The sequence below is a fragment of the Daktulosphaira vitifoliae genome, unplaced genomic scaffold (genome assembly GCF_025091365.1).
Source record: "Daktulosphaira vitifoliae isolate Bord-2020 unplaced genomic scaffold, ASM2509136v1 Scaffold_3, whole genome shotgun sequence".
Taxonomy (NCBI): Eukaryota; Metazoa; Arthropoda; class Insecta; order Hemiptera; family Phylloxeridae; genus Daktulosphaira; species Daktulosphaira vitifoliae.
In genome coordinates this window covers 5,985,933-6,001,358 of record NW_026099574.1, presented here as the reverse complement: position 1 = coordinate 6,001,358, position 15,426 = coordinate 5,985,933, and the positions used below count along the sequence as shown (strand labels likewise).

Below are 15,426 nucleotides of genomic sequence, written 5' to 3'. Positions count from 1 at the left end.
ATTTTAATTTTTTAAAATTAAACACTATCTACAGATTTGTATCGAAGCGTTTTTTATGATAGTGATTTTAATCACTGTCAGATATCATTATAATTGACCCAACTATGCCACGTGACCACTGTGTGCGACACCCTCGCGCTGGGTTTTTTTTTACATAAAACATTCAACTACAGTATGTATTTTAAAACGATTTTTTTTTCACTATATTTTTTCTTGACATTCATACTGTGTAAACCCAAATGATACGATGATGGTCCCACCTACTTTTAGTGACATTGTTTTATGCTAATAATTACCATAATTACAATAGGTTTTATTTAACTAATCAACAGCATACATATTATCTCATTATTTAAATAAAGCCTATTAACTTCAGTAACAAAAACTGATATATTTTAGTAATGATCATAGCATGGAACTTAAGGCAAGTGTAAATGTTTTAGGAAAGCACATATTCATAATTTTTTGTTTGACACAAATTCATTTAACAATACTTTTATTCCATAGATAAAATTTTATTTCGCATATTTTTAAAAATAATTTTAAGTATAAAATATTATTACGTTTTTTTAACTTCTTTGTAACAAAATGACAGCATGATTATTAAATAATAATTAAATAATCATTATTTTAATTGTATATTGATTATATTGTATTTCACTATAGTTTTATATCTATTATATGTATATGAATAAGGTTTTAACCTATATCACTATCAACATCTAAATTTTTTAACACAATATTTTGTCGCTTCAGAAAAGAAAGGTACTAACGCAATTTTTACGATTAATACATATAAAAAATAATAATACCATCTTATAATTACAGGTTTTAATTCTTATATGAAGTATTTACAATTATTATATCTAGTTAATATTTATAAAAATTTAAATTTCTATAAAACTTTTTTATATTTAAAAGACACGACAAATATGCGTGATTGTTGTTTTATTTATTTTGTTTCTTTTTTACTGTTATATTATACTTATGTGCTAGTTATTTATTAAGATATTCATTATTATATTGAGTTAGTCTCGTTTTACAAACAAAAAAAAAATAATTATATGATAATTTTAATTTTAAAAACAGTTTACTGAATAATCATCTATATTGCATTCGAATCATTTTTTTCAAACGATAATTTATTGTTTGATTCACTTCATCAAAGACTATTTGGTTATATTGAGACTACACGTGCACAATATTTTTTGTAAAGTTATTTAATTAAATTAAGCATAATTTTACATATTTTATAATTTTTTTGTGTGGATTTTATCGCATATTTTGCTATTTTTTAGCTCATTTCTATGTGCATATTTTAATATTTTTTAGTATTTAAAAAATTGAATCTTGAAAATGACACTATTTTTTAGTTATATGCTAAAGGTACCACTGACTATTATTGACAGTAATACAATTTAGATAATAAACTATACTATCACAGCAACTATAATATTAAGTTTATATTATTATTGTATTGTGTACAATGTGCAATAGAAAAAATATTATTTTCATAGAAATTATTAAAAAAATCGTAATTAAAACAAATAAATTAGTAAAACATTGATAGAACAAAGTACTTGACAAGTATAATATTTTCACAACAGTAAATAATTTAAATTAAAACCTGTTATTTTAAAATTTAAAACCAGTTGGTAAAACTGAGAGTTTGCCTTAAGTTTATTACCATTTGATCCTATTAGCAGTTATGAAAGAGGTCTAGTACGGTCTTGATTACTGTATTTGCATACTTTTAGAATGTAAAACATTTGAATTTTTATTTTATTATATTTAAATAAGGGACATATTATTAAATAGAAATTTTGTAATAATAAGGATTTTCATTTGAAATTTTTATTAACTGTTATACATAATCAAACAAAAAAGTGTAAATAATTGTGTGGTTATATGATTTTAGTTAACATTTATAACTCTGTTTAATAATAATAAAATATACTTCTAAGTGATAAGTTATAATTTACTTTGAATACAAGATGAATTTACCCAGACTTCGTTTATTTTTCACTTTGGCGTTTTGTGCTTTGGCCGATACTTTGCAAACGGTAATTAAAGTATTTTAATTAATAATAATAAGTAAATTATTTATAATAATTCTTTTATATTTGCTATATTGGACTGACAATATATGTATTACTAATTTTTTTTTAGAAGTTAATAGTATCATATTTTTTACAATTTACAGAAAAAAAACTTTTTCTTACCCCTTTCTTTCCCTTAAAATTTTTCTGAATTTTTTTCTTTTAAAATAGAAAAATGTTAAATCAATTTACAAATAAGATGATTTAATAAAAAATGATTAGTCGATAACAACTTTAGTACTATTAATTTAAAAGATATTAGTATTTTTATAATAAGGCGGGAGGAATAATTTGCCTAGAGATAAAAATAAACTCTTGCGATTTATCTCCTGCCTTTTATAAAGTATTAATTATTTGTAAAATAGGGGTTTAAACATTGTAATCGATTGGTCAGTTTTTAGTTAGATAATACGTAAGTCATAGTTTAACTATAATCCTAAATTATCGGTAGAGTATTTAGCTTTTTGGTACCCCTCCTATCACTCAATAGACAATAATATTTTTTATAATTTTACTTTAAACTTTCAACTTTTAATTTTCGTAACAAAATTCATAAATACATGTGTAAAACAAATTTATAAAAAAAAATGTATCAATTTAGTAGTGTAACTTAATCATTGTGGTTTTTAAAGAAGTATCCAAAGGGGTGACTAAGTATCTAACTAAAAACTACTACTTTTTAATTTTGTTTAATTTTTTTTTTACTTATCATATTTTTTTATTCTAGCTAAGTGATTTGGAAAGGTTTCTAAATCTCATAATAGGAACAAATGACAAATAATAATTTTTGAACTTTCCCACTATATGTGCAATTGACTCGATCATTAAAAGATTTAGACCCACTTAGTACTTTTAAATGACAACTATGAACATTCCTAAATTGAAACATTTCTTTGATTTAAAAGTAATCTACTATTTTAATTGATCAATTAATAATTGAATAATTTCTTATCATTAGTCTATTAATCGAACATTCGTTATTGACTACGATAATAACGAATTTCTTAAAGATGGTCAAGTATTTCGGTATGTTTCTGGATCATTACATTATTTTCGAATTCCTAAACAATATTGGAAAGACAGAATTATTAAAATGAAAGCATCTGGTTTGAATGCCATATCTACGTAAGTTCTTCATTTTTACTTAACTACTTTAAAATTAAATAACTAAGGACTTGAAATTAATACATAATTCGTACAAAAAATATCTTCATTAAAATCACAATTAAAAAATATACTTTAATTCTTTTTAAATTTTGTTAACAAGGTCCATGGATTCACATTAGCGAATTTGTCCTTGAATACCTACCGTAACCATTAGTTAAGTTTATCTTACAATTTTCAGAACAAAAACAAATTTATTTTACATAAAACGTAGCAAACAATATTGGTATTTCACATTTTAATAATAATATTATTACAATCTATCGAACATATAGGTGTATAACATATCAATGTATGCCGGTTTATCTATTTAATCTTGTTTATAAAAGTGAACTAGTATTGTTTTTGAGAGAGTTCTAAACTAATTTAAAACCTAGTTTAAATTTTACGACTGGGCTTAAAAACCTAAAATCTTTTAAGTTTAAAATTTACTTTACTCACTTTATAAAATATCATTGGTCAATATTTAAAAAATTAGAATAAGAAATATAAAATTAGAGTTTTCTAAATACCATTCCAGTTATGTTGAGTGGAGTTTGCACGAACCATTCCCAGGAGTGTACGATTTTGAGGGAATAGCTGATATAGAATACTTTTTAGAGTTGATTAAAGATGCTGGAATGTATGTACTGCTTAGACCTGGGCCTTATATTTGTGCCGAAAGAGATTTTGTAAGTTATTAATGCATTTAATAACTAAAAAAATTAATAGTATAATTAAATTTAATATTATGAAAGGGTGGATTTCCATATTGGCTTCTGAATAAAACACAACAAAAAAGCTTAAGAACAAATGATCCTAGTATGTATAAAATTATATTATTGTTAATGTTACGTGTTAATATATTCGAGAAATATTTTAATTTTTGACTTGACTTAATTTTTTATTGAACAAATTTTAATTATAAGATTAGCACTACGTTAAACATGATGATAAAAAAGTAAGGAAACAGGCCATTATAATGAACAATGGGAACAACATCTTATATATTGTAGTGTTTTATTTAGAATAAATGGCATTTATACCCAACCCAACCTTATAAAAAATTGATTTAAATTGAAATTTTTATTTGAAAAAAAACAAGATAACGAGTGTTGATAAAAATTAAGAAGTCATTTATTCATAATTAAATGTTAATATCATAAATATTTAATTATACACTTTACTTATAAGTTCTTTTAATTTATTTAATATTTTTTGATAAATTAGCGTATAAGGAATATGTTAAAAAATGGTTTGATGTGCTAATGGATAAAATGAAACCTTATTTATATGGAAATGGAGGTCATATCATTATGGTTCAGGTGTGTAAAATAATCATAATGGTTTTTTATTAGATTTTTGGTAGAAAATTATTTTATTTTTCTTAGGTTGAAAATGAATATGGAAGTTATTTTGCATGTGATAAAAACTACACTCTATGGCTCAGAGATTTATTCCGATCTTATGTTCAGGATAAGGCTTTACTCTTTACCACTGATGGTTGTGGGACTTCCTATATGAAATGTGGAAGTATTCCAGAAGTTTATGCAACAGTTGATTTTGGTGCTTCAGTAAATGATTGTTAGTATTTAATATACAAAATAGTTTAGATTAATAATTAAGTCAATTTAAAATGTGTTAAATTATTTATAGCGCAAGATTGCTTCAAATACATGAGAGAGGTTCATCATTCTGGTCCATTGGTCAACTCTGAATTTTATCCAGGTTGGTTATCTCATTGGCAAGAACCCAATCCCTTGGTGTTTTCAAAAGATGTTGTCAGAGTTATGAAGCAAATGCTTTCTTTAAATGCTTCATTTAATTTTTACATGTTTCACGGAGGTACAAATTTTGGATTCACTTCTGGCGCCAATATGAACCTCAATACACCTGACGCAGGATATGAACCTCAATTGACATCTTACGACTATGATGCTCCTATAACTGAAGCTGGTGATCTAACGGAAAAATATTTTATGATTCAGAAAACTCTTTTTGAATCGGTAAGATTCAATATCAATTTCATAATACTCTATTATTTTCATTCTTTAGATGCAGAATTTTTAAATGTGTTTATATAATTTTTACTTAGAAATTTTTAATTCAAAATGAAATATTGCCTTTTTGGGAGCCAAAAGCTCGATATGGAGAATTTGTACTTAATCCGTTGGCTAGTTTATTCGATGAAGCTACTCAACGCATAAAACCTGTAATAAGTGATTCACCATTGACTTTTGAATTTATGGATGTTAATACGGGATTTGTAATGTATGAAACTAATCTTTCACACGATCAAAAAGATATTTTTAGTCCTACGATTCTCAATATCACAGGATTGAGAGACCGAGCAATAATCTATAAAGACAATGTAAGTTTTACAGACTAAAAATAAAACAAATAATTATCCTCTTTATAATTTCGGTGTAGCCTATATCGTATGGGTAACCTAACATTAATGTTTTTTTTTCAAGAGAAATCATTATAATTANTTTTTTTTTCAAGTGAAATCATAATTATAATTCAACGTTAATAAATAAAAATAAAAAGTATATTGTATCATAAATGTCAAGATAAAATTAAGTATTTTTAAGATTGTTCTAAAGGCGGCCCACATAGCTCATTTGCTAACTCGTCGTGCCTCGGTACATTGATATCGAGATTAATTGCACTGAACTGTTCCCGATCTCTCTGATACAAGCAACGGCTTTTAGTGAGATCGTTAAACATCCATAAATATATAATAATAATAATAAATAATTTAAAAAAATGACCACTTATCAAAGTTAATAAGAATTTTTCTAAAATTAATTTAATTTGATACTTATTTTTATGTGATACTATTTGAAAGGTGTGTTATTAGCATAGTAATGGGAGTCACCAGCTTTATTATTGGTAATAAACTGACCTTTCGTCTACAGTAAATCCTACGTGTAATTATTTGATACAAATTCTAATTGTTATAATAACATTCTACGTAATAGGTTAAAATTGGTACTATGTGTCGAGCAAAAGGAAATACGACAATGAGTTTAAATATTAGTTTATNGCAAAAGGAAATACGACAATGAGTGTAAATATTAGTTTATCTGATGAGAAACTAAGCATTTTAGTTGAAAATCAAGGCAGAGTTAATTATGGCAGCTTCCTTGAGGATAGAAAGGTCTGTGCAATGAAATCTAACGAAAAAATAAAAAGAATTTATTATTATTTATGTACATTTGAATATAATAATTAACGATTTTTTTTAAATTTTCTTCTGGTAGGGTATTCTTCATCAAGTCAAGTTAGGTAATAAAACATTAGGTCCTTGGAAGATGACGGCTCATCCCTTAAATGAGACTTCCTGGATATCGTCATTGAAACCTGTTAAAAAAGTTCAATTACCGGCTTACTTTAGAAGTGAATTCGTCTTACCAGATATTTATAGATACTTTAAATTGTCGGACACGTATTTAGATCCATCTGGTTGGACAAAAGTAAGAATTAGATTTTATTTAAAAGAAATGTGTTGCTTGTTTTAAAACAATTTTACTTAAGGGCGTAGCGTTTCTAAATGGAATAAATTTGGGTCGATATTGGCCGTTAGGAGGTCCTCAAGTTACTCTGTATGTACCCGGAGTTTTCTTTTTACAACCTCCAGCAGTAAACACGCTCATTATGATGGAACTAGAAGGTGCTCCGGCTGATTTGTCTGTCAAGTTTGTTGATAAACCTCAACTCGATGGACCGATAACTTTATAGAATTGCTGAGTTTTTTAACTTTCACATCAATTTATTATAATTTGTATAGATTTATAAGAAAATTTCAATATTTGTATGATTTTTCAATTATCATTATTATTGTCTATGAATAATTTTAATATAACTTTGACTATTGTAGAATTTACTGTATTAGTGATAAATAATTTTAAAAGTATAGCAATATAGCCATAAAGTGTTATGTGTTTTTTGATTTTATCACGTCAAAATTTATTTCTCTTCTAAGAATAGGTCGAAATTGGGGAACTTGAGGGAACTTACCCCTCTTATAATTTTTATGCATAAAATATAATATAGGTACAGTTTAATAATTGGACATTATTTAAAACATTTTTGAAATTAATATTAAAATTATAAGTGATATAAAATGTTATATTGATTAAAAATTGCGATAACCTAGTCACTACGATAAGAAAACACATAAAATTTGTATTTTGCCATATTTGTATTAAATTGCGGTTGTTAATCTGATAGCCAGCAGCGTCTTATCGTTTCATTTTAGCTTCGATGCGAAGCTGAGAAGGTATTAATTTTACCATGATATGTTTATTTTTTCATGTTGCCACCAAAGTATCTTATTGTTTGCCACTTACACGTGCACTGCACGAACTAGTCAATCAAGAATCAGATAATGTATATTGACGTCTGTTAAAAACTTATATTTTAACTTAAAATTATTATTACTAGTGTATTTGTAGTGTAGTCTATGCTTGTTTTGAATTTATTATCAACGTCTACATAATTTAACACCACTAGCCTCGTGTTTTAATAATATCTGATTTGGATAAGCACCATGAAAGGTAGAATATATTTGCGTGTAGCTCCGATGAGTAATTCTAGTCCACACTAAATTTTTGGCAAATTTCCGCCTATGCTTTCAACACTATATAATTTCCTTTTCATTGATATGACAAAATCGCCATTCAATCTACATTATCGCTTACATAGAATTAGCAGATCAAATTTATATTTATCCATATATCAAAGTTATGTAGAAAAGTCAAAAATGCATCATTTTTTTCCAAATTAGTTTTATATGATAGCCTTTTAAAGGTACTTCATATCTTAAAAAAATATAAACATTTTCACGTCCTTGTTCGTAAATAACTTTAAAAATCAATAAATAAGAAGTTATTTATTTTTTATTTTATTTTTCCAAATTATTCCTAAGCAACAGTGAAACTTGGGAACAATATAAAAATACCGTTATATAGTATTTTTTAAGAGCTTTAAAGTCTTATTTATTTATTTTTTTATTAAAATTGACTAAGATACTAATGTATTTACATTGTGTCTGTATTATTTTATAAGTAACATATTTTTTTTATAAAATAATATATTAAAATATTTATTATTATATTTGTATAATAATTAAATAGTGATGTGCGTATTACTTATGATTTCTTATTTCATTGTGATTATTTTGATTACTAGAAACATTAATAAGGTTGACCTTTACAACTCTATTTAGTACTTAAATTCTACAGTTATCACATTTTTCGGGTATTTTTAGTTTAAAATTGTTTTGTAAGAAAATTTATAAATAATTAGCGTATATTTGACTAACAATGTTGGTGTTCTGTGGTTTATTGAACACTTTATAATTGATAATTAATTTACATTAATAGTTGTAGTATATAAAAATGTGAAAAATACAGAGTGATTTGTTAATCATAAACTACTCAATTACTGGCAATATTAAAAAATTTTTTTTTTTTTGGTTTTAGTTTCAATGATAAGTTAAAATCATTGTGTTTACTTTTGTATTTATTAATTCTTTTGTATCTCTCTGTACTTTTTCTTAGCTCTCACTGGACAGATTTTTCTCAACGATAAGTCATCTTTTGACTTGTATCTAGTTGAAGACTAAGAAGATAATTTTTGATATTTTTGTTACTTAAAACTGCACAACATTTTTATTATAAATACATTACGACATTTTTTTTTACTTTTTGTTCTAAAAATTGCCAAAACTTTTTTAAAAATGAACGAATCAAAACAATTTTTGTTTAAATTACAAACTTAAAAATTCATAAATTTTGACATTTTTTCATTATTTTTACATAAAACTTTTTAAAAAATGTATGGATCACTAGAATTTTTTTTTTAGTAGATATATAATAATAGAATTAACCTATCATTTTTAATGTTTTTTGTAAATCTGACCCTTTACCTGCCCACAGGAAGAGTTAAAAATATCAACTTTTCACAAAAACTTTTGAAAGTGTTCCGGAAATACTGACACTTTTATATACCTTAAATTAAAGCTAATGTAATATACTTTATTATGGAAAAAAATATTTCAAACTTTAGTTTGTCTTAAACTGTGTAAATAGTGTAAATAGTAAATGGCTACCGTATACTATTTTTGTGTTAAAATTGTCGATTTTATATTTTACATTATTAACTTTTTATTTCTATAACTTTTCGAAAATTGAACAAACCAAAATTTTTATTTTATATATAAATACTTTACAAATTTTCATTTCATATTATATAAATTTTATGATAATCTGACCCTTTACCTGTCTACGGGGGGATTCAAAATAGCAACTTTTTTACAACATTTAACTTCTCAACTTAGGTTTTAAAAATGTTCAGAAATACTACGTCTTTTTTTTTCTAATTTTTTTTTATCCTCGTTCCCCGTAAATAGTGAAAATCCCCGAATAAATTACGATTTTTAGAATCGGTAAATTGGACATTTTTTTTTTTTAAATTGCCAAAACTTATTGAAAAAATAATTCTTTTTTATATTGAAACCTTAGATATTTCCCTTTCTTTTTATACTGCGTCCTTTAAACTAATGTTAAAATAAAGCTTATGTAATGAACTATAAATTCAAAAAAAAAAAAAATTTGTTCCGACCACTTATCTTCTATGTGCAAATGGTTGCCGTAGTTAAAAAAACATGCTATTTTGTGTTCAAATTATTGGTTGGGTTTGTATTATAAAATACCTTATAAGAGGTACAATGATTTTTATGAATATTGTATAAATATAATTGACATAGAATATAATGTTAAACTTATTTTAATTTTTTTTTTTTTAAAGTCGAAAAAATTAATTTTAATTTTTCAATCAGCTTAAATTGCCAATTTTATCAAAAAACGAATGCGACGAACGTTTGACGATTCAGTAAAAATCTAAGGCAATGATTTTTTTGTAGTTTTTCCGTAATTCTTTTTGAGTTAGAATTTGCTTTTCAATAATCCATCAATTTCTTAAAATTAAACACTATCTACAGAATTGCATCGAAGCGTTTTAGCTTCGATACGAAGCTGAGAAGGTATTAATTTTACCATGATGTGTTTATTTTTTTTTTTATTTTTTTTTTTTTTTTTTTTTTTTTTTTTTTTTTTTGTGTCTGTCACTACTTTTTCTCAGCTCTCACTGGACCGATTTCTTTTAACAATACGTCAAAAGATCACAAATTGTATCTAGTTGAAGACATTACCCTTAAAAATTTAAAAATTTTCCCTCGTTCCCCGCAAATGGGGGAAATATCCAAAAAAATTACAAATTTAAAAATCGACAAATTTTGTCATTTTTTTCACTTTTTTTTCTTAAAACTTCCATAACTTTTTCAAAAATCAACAAATCAACATAATTTTTTTTTAAACTAAAACCTTAGATATTTTCCTTTCATTTGATATAATTTTTTTGAAAATTTAACACTTAACCTGCTCATGGGGGGGGATTTAAAATTGCAACTTTTTTACAAAAACTAACTTTTTCAACTTAATTTTTGAAAATGTTCCGGAAATACTGCGTCCTTTAAACATATATCAAATTAAAGCTTATTTTATGTACTATAAAATGAAAAAAAAAAATTTGTCCCGACACTTTATCTTCTGCATGTAAACGGTTGCCGTAGTTAAAAAAACACTATTTTTGTGTTAAAATTTTCGATTTTCAATTTTTAATTTTCAACTTAAAAATGCTATAACTTTTCGAAAAATGCATGTATCAGCACAATTTTTTTTTTTCTAAATACATTATAAGTACATCTTCCATTTGACATACTTTTTATTAAAATTAGACAATTTCCCCTTATATAGGGGGGGTTCAAACTTTGAAACATTGTATAAAAAATAGAACTTTTTCAACTGAACTTTTGAAAATGTTCCGGAAATACTGCGTCCTTTAAACATATATCAAATTAAAGCTTTTTTTATGTACTATAAAATGAAAAAAAAAAATTTGTCCCGACACCTTATCTTCTATGTGCAAATGGCTGTCGAAATTATAAAAAAAATGTAATATTTGCGATAAAAATCACCTTTTATAACGATGTTTTTTGTACTTAAAACTGCCATAACTTTTTCAAATATTAACTAATCAAAATAATATTTCTTTATATTGAAACCTTAGGTAATTTTCTTTCATTTGATATCATTTTTTTTTGAAAATCTAACACTTATTCTGCTCACAGGGGGGATTTAAAATAGCAACTTTTTTACAAAAACTAACTTTTTCAACTTAATTTTTGAAAATGTTCCGGAAATACTGCGTCCTTTAAACATATATCAAATTAAAGCTTATTTTATGTACTACTAAATGAAAAAAAAAAATTTGTCCCGACGACCTATCTTCTATGCGCAAAAGGCTACCGTATTTAAAAATATGCTATTTTTTATTAAAATTCTAGGTTTTGTATTTTATTTTATTTTAAAATATTTTATTAGGGGAATAAACTGACTTTCATGAATATTATATAATTTCATTGACATAGAATAAAGTTCATAAGACATATGATATTATACTTATTAACATTTTTTACTTTTTTAAAGTCGAAAAAGTAATTTTTAAATTTGAGTTAGCTTAAATAGCCAATTTTATCATGCAACAAAAATCAACGAATAGTTGCCGAATGGGTAACACCTTGATCTTTAACGCCTAGGGTACGAGGTTCAAATCCGTTTGTGGCTTCTAAAATTTTGCATTTTTTTTTTGAGTTAGAATAGAATTTTCAAATCATTTGATATTTATCTCATTTAGATTCAATAATTTCAATAAATATAAAGGATCTTATCACTATAGTCTCCCCTCGTGAGAAGAAATTGATATTCATGTTAATATTATTTTACTATGTGGTTCTTTTTCTGGCTACGATTTATTTTGCCAACCCTCACTAGACCTACTTTTTTCAACGATACGTCAAATGATTCATTTAAGTTTATGATATTTAAGTTAATGATTAGTTTAAGTTATTACTCTTAAAAATCAAAAAAATATTCCTTATTCAAATAAAAAGTAGCTTAACTAGATTTGTCCATACAAACAATTAAAATCATTAATTTTTAATATTCTTAAATTATTTATTGTCGAATTAAATTTGATATGATAAAAGTATTCAACTACAAAAGTAAATAATTTTACTTTATAATTTATTAATTTTTTAACTCTATTTCTGTGTGCTACTACCAGTCTATAATATGCCAAATTTTTTAGTAATATTTTGCTATATAAATCATAAATTTAAAAAAAAAATGATTTTTAGTTTCACCTGAAGTTAACGATGGAGTTTTACAATTATAATTATATTTTTGATAATATGCTCAATTGAGTAAATCTTTTTAACTACTTTGGTTTGATTGGTTCATTTAATTAAAGTAAATTATTAAAATTAATTAAGTTCTGAATATTTCAATTGCAGAATTTTTTTAAACACCAAAAGTTATTAGGATATGATTACTATTCTTTCTATTTCAGTTATCTATTACGATAAAAATGTAAAAAAATCGAATTTTTCTGACAAATGTACTGTAATTAGTAATTATAAAATTTCCAGATTGCATATTAATCTTAAAAATTTCATTTTTTTCAATTTAATAATGTCAATTTCAAACTTGCAAGTTGAACTATAAGTTATGGTAACAAATTCATTTTTTAGCTTCGATGCGAAGCTGAGAAGGTATTTTTCATTAAAACTTTCACTTTAAAAGACAATAAAAAATAGGTTCAAAATGATTACCTTTAACATATTAAAAATCAAAATCAGTATTAATTTAATACAATTTTTTTTGTTCTTAATTATTTTTTTTTATATGTAAATACTTATTTTTTAATAATAAGTAATAATATTAAAACTTAGAAGTAATAGAAAAAGTTTAATTGCACATTTGAAAACATCACGAAAAGTTTATTTAGAAAAGTATATTTTTTTTCTGATGAAAGTTCCTTTTGTTTAGTGTATTTATTCATAAGTAACAAAATTTTTTTATTAAAAAGTATTGCATAAATTCCTTTAAATTTGTATACGCATTAAAAGTATATGAATATACAACTCCTTTTTATTTTTATAATATCTCCGTAAAAATTACAATATTATATTATTGAATACCACTTTCATACTCAATTTAATTACTGTAATTATTATGTATTCATATATTATAGTTATAAATCGGGGTAAAATTAAGGGAATAAGTGTTATTGTTGTTTTTGAAATAATCTACCAATTTCATTTTTTTCTATTTAATAATATTTATTTCAAACTTGCAAGTTGAGTTAAAAGTTATGGTAATAAATTCATTTTTTTTTTATTAAAACTTTCACTTTAAAGAACAAAAAGAAGTAGGTTCAAAATGATTACTTTTAACATATTAAAAATCAATAATAATTTGAAAATAATTAATTATAAAAATTATATAATATATAATTAAAATAATTACTAATCTGGATATAATTAAGGAAATAGGAGTTGATGTTGGGTTGGGTTGGTTACATTTTTAACTTTATAATGCTATAACTCATTGAAAAGTGTACGAATCAACACAATTTTTTTATGAGAAATAATATTTTTTAATAATCCCTTTTTCATTCGACATACTTTATCTTAATCAGGGTATTAATAAGAAACTAGCAGATAATGTAGCTTTTGTAATTATCCACCAATTTCTTAGAATTAAACACTATCTACTGATTTGCATCGAAGCGTTTCTTATGATAGTGATTTTAATCACTGTCAGATTAAATCTATACTGGACCCAACTATGCAACATCCCCACTATGCCGCGACCCCACTGTGCTGGGTTTTTTATGATAGTGATTATAATCACTGTCAGATATCATCTATACTAGTCTCAACAATGCCACACTGACATTGTGCCGCGACCCCACTGTACTACTGTTTGTTTTTTTCTATTACCTCATTTTTGAGATTATTACTAATTAGAAACAAATGAAAAAAATTGTTTTTATCAAGATATTTAATATATTAAAAATAATACGTACAAAATTTCAATTCAATGTGACATTTTTAACATATATTTTTGTTCATTTTAAGTTGATTTTTATGAAAGCTTATATTATTAAAATTTTCACTTTTAAACACAATTTTTGCTCAAATCGAAACTCTAATTGCAGATTTGAAATCGGTGCAAAAATGGATTTAGAAAAGTATATTTTGGTCTTTGAAGAAAATTCCTTATAAACCAGTAAATTTATTTATAAATAAGAAACAAATTTTTTTTTTAAGTATTGCATTGAGACATTCAATTTTTATAAACGTTTGCAAAAAAATAATAACTACTTTATAATTTTTTCTAATTTCTCCTTAAAAATTACAATAATAAATTATTAAATATCAATTTCGTAAATATTATTTTACGTTGAATTGATATAACAGATATTTATTCATACAATATAGCTATAAATCATAGAACTACTAATTACTTTAATAATTAAATTACTAATAATGACCTTCATTATTCCTAATTATTTCAGTATTTCCCTTTTATTTGATATAATATTTTTGAAAACTTGACTTACCTGTCCAATAATATTTTTCAACCAAATTAAGCATAAACAGAACAATGCAACATTATTATTTTCCCATAGTCATCGAAATAAAATAATTTTTTAATACATTTTTCACATTCGATGAAAAACAAAGGAGTAACAACAACGACAAAAACAAAAATGGCAATAACGATAAAAACAAAACAACAAAAATAATAACAAAATTAACAACAACAAAAATTACAAAAACAAATAGAAAACAAGTTAAATCGGCAGTATAGATCAGACCTCTGATTGTAACTATGGCTCCTGAGATGAACTTTACGATGAGTTCAGTTTAAATGTATACTTATGTATAAGATATTACTGATAATATTCTTAATAACTATAACATAATTTAAGATTTTTATTGGATATAACATAAAAATTGATTTTTTGTCGTTATTATTAGACATCAACCATTATATCAGTGATTAATCTACTTTTAATTTATATATATATANTATTGGAAAGATAGAATAATGAAATTAAAAATAGTTTGTTCGTGTCCTACTTGTAATAAATTATATAAAGTACTGTCTATATTATTGCGAAATTCTTAATTTTAGTTAATAAAAATGTTTTCAATTAGTTAATACCAATTTTAAATTAAAAACAAACTTATGAACACTTAGACTAT

At 24.2% G+C, this 15,426-nt stretch overlaps 1 protein-coding gene across 1 annotated transcript; it reads left to right on the top strand.

Moving 5' to 3' along the window:
- Positions 1 to 1,656: 1,656 nt before the first annotated feature.
- LOC126900271 (beta-galactosidase-like) lies at positions 1,657 to 7,185 on the top strand. The gene is made up of 12 exons (XM_050675866.1): positions 1,657 to 2,063; positions 3,058 to 3,224; positions 3,784 to 3,934; positions 4,001 to 4,064; positions 4,473 to 4,567; positions 4,634 to 4,826; positions 4,899 to 5,248; positions 5,338 to 5,613; positions 6,227 to 6,274; positions 6,316 to 6,405; positions 6,509 to 6,721; positions 6,783 to 7,185. The coding sequence occupies exons 1-12, from the start codon at positions 1,995 to 1,997 to the stop codon at positions 6,984 to 6,986; spliced, it is 1,920 nt and encodes a 639-aa protein (XP_050531823.1). The 5' UTR covers positions 1,657 to 1,994; the 3' UTR covers positions 6,987 to 7,185.
- The last annotated feature ends 8,241 nt before the right edge of the window (positions 7,186 to 15,426 follow it).

Coding starts and splice junctions, on each gene's coding strand:
- LOC126900271 (XM_050675866.1), top strand. CDS start 1,995: ATGAATTTACCCAGACTTCGTTTATTTTTCACTTTGGCGTTTTGTGCT. Junction 3,935..4,000: donor TTTGTGCCGAAAGAGATTTT/GTAAGTTATTAA, acceptor ATATTATGAAAG/GGTGGATTTCCATATTGGCT. Junction 5,614..6,226: donor CAATAATCTATAAAGACAAT/GTAAGTTTTACA, acceptor TCTACGTAATAG/GTTAAAATTGGTACTATGTG.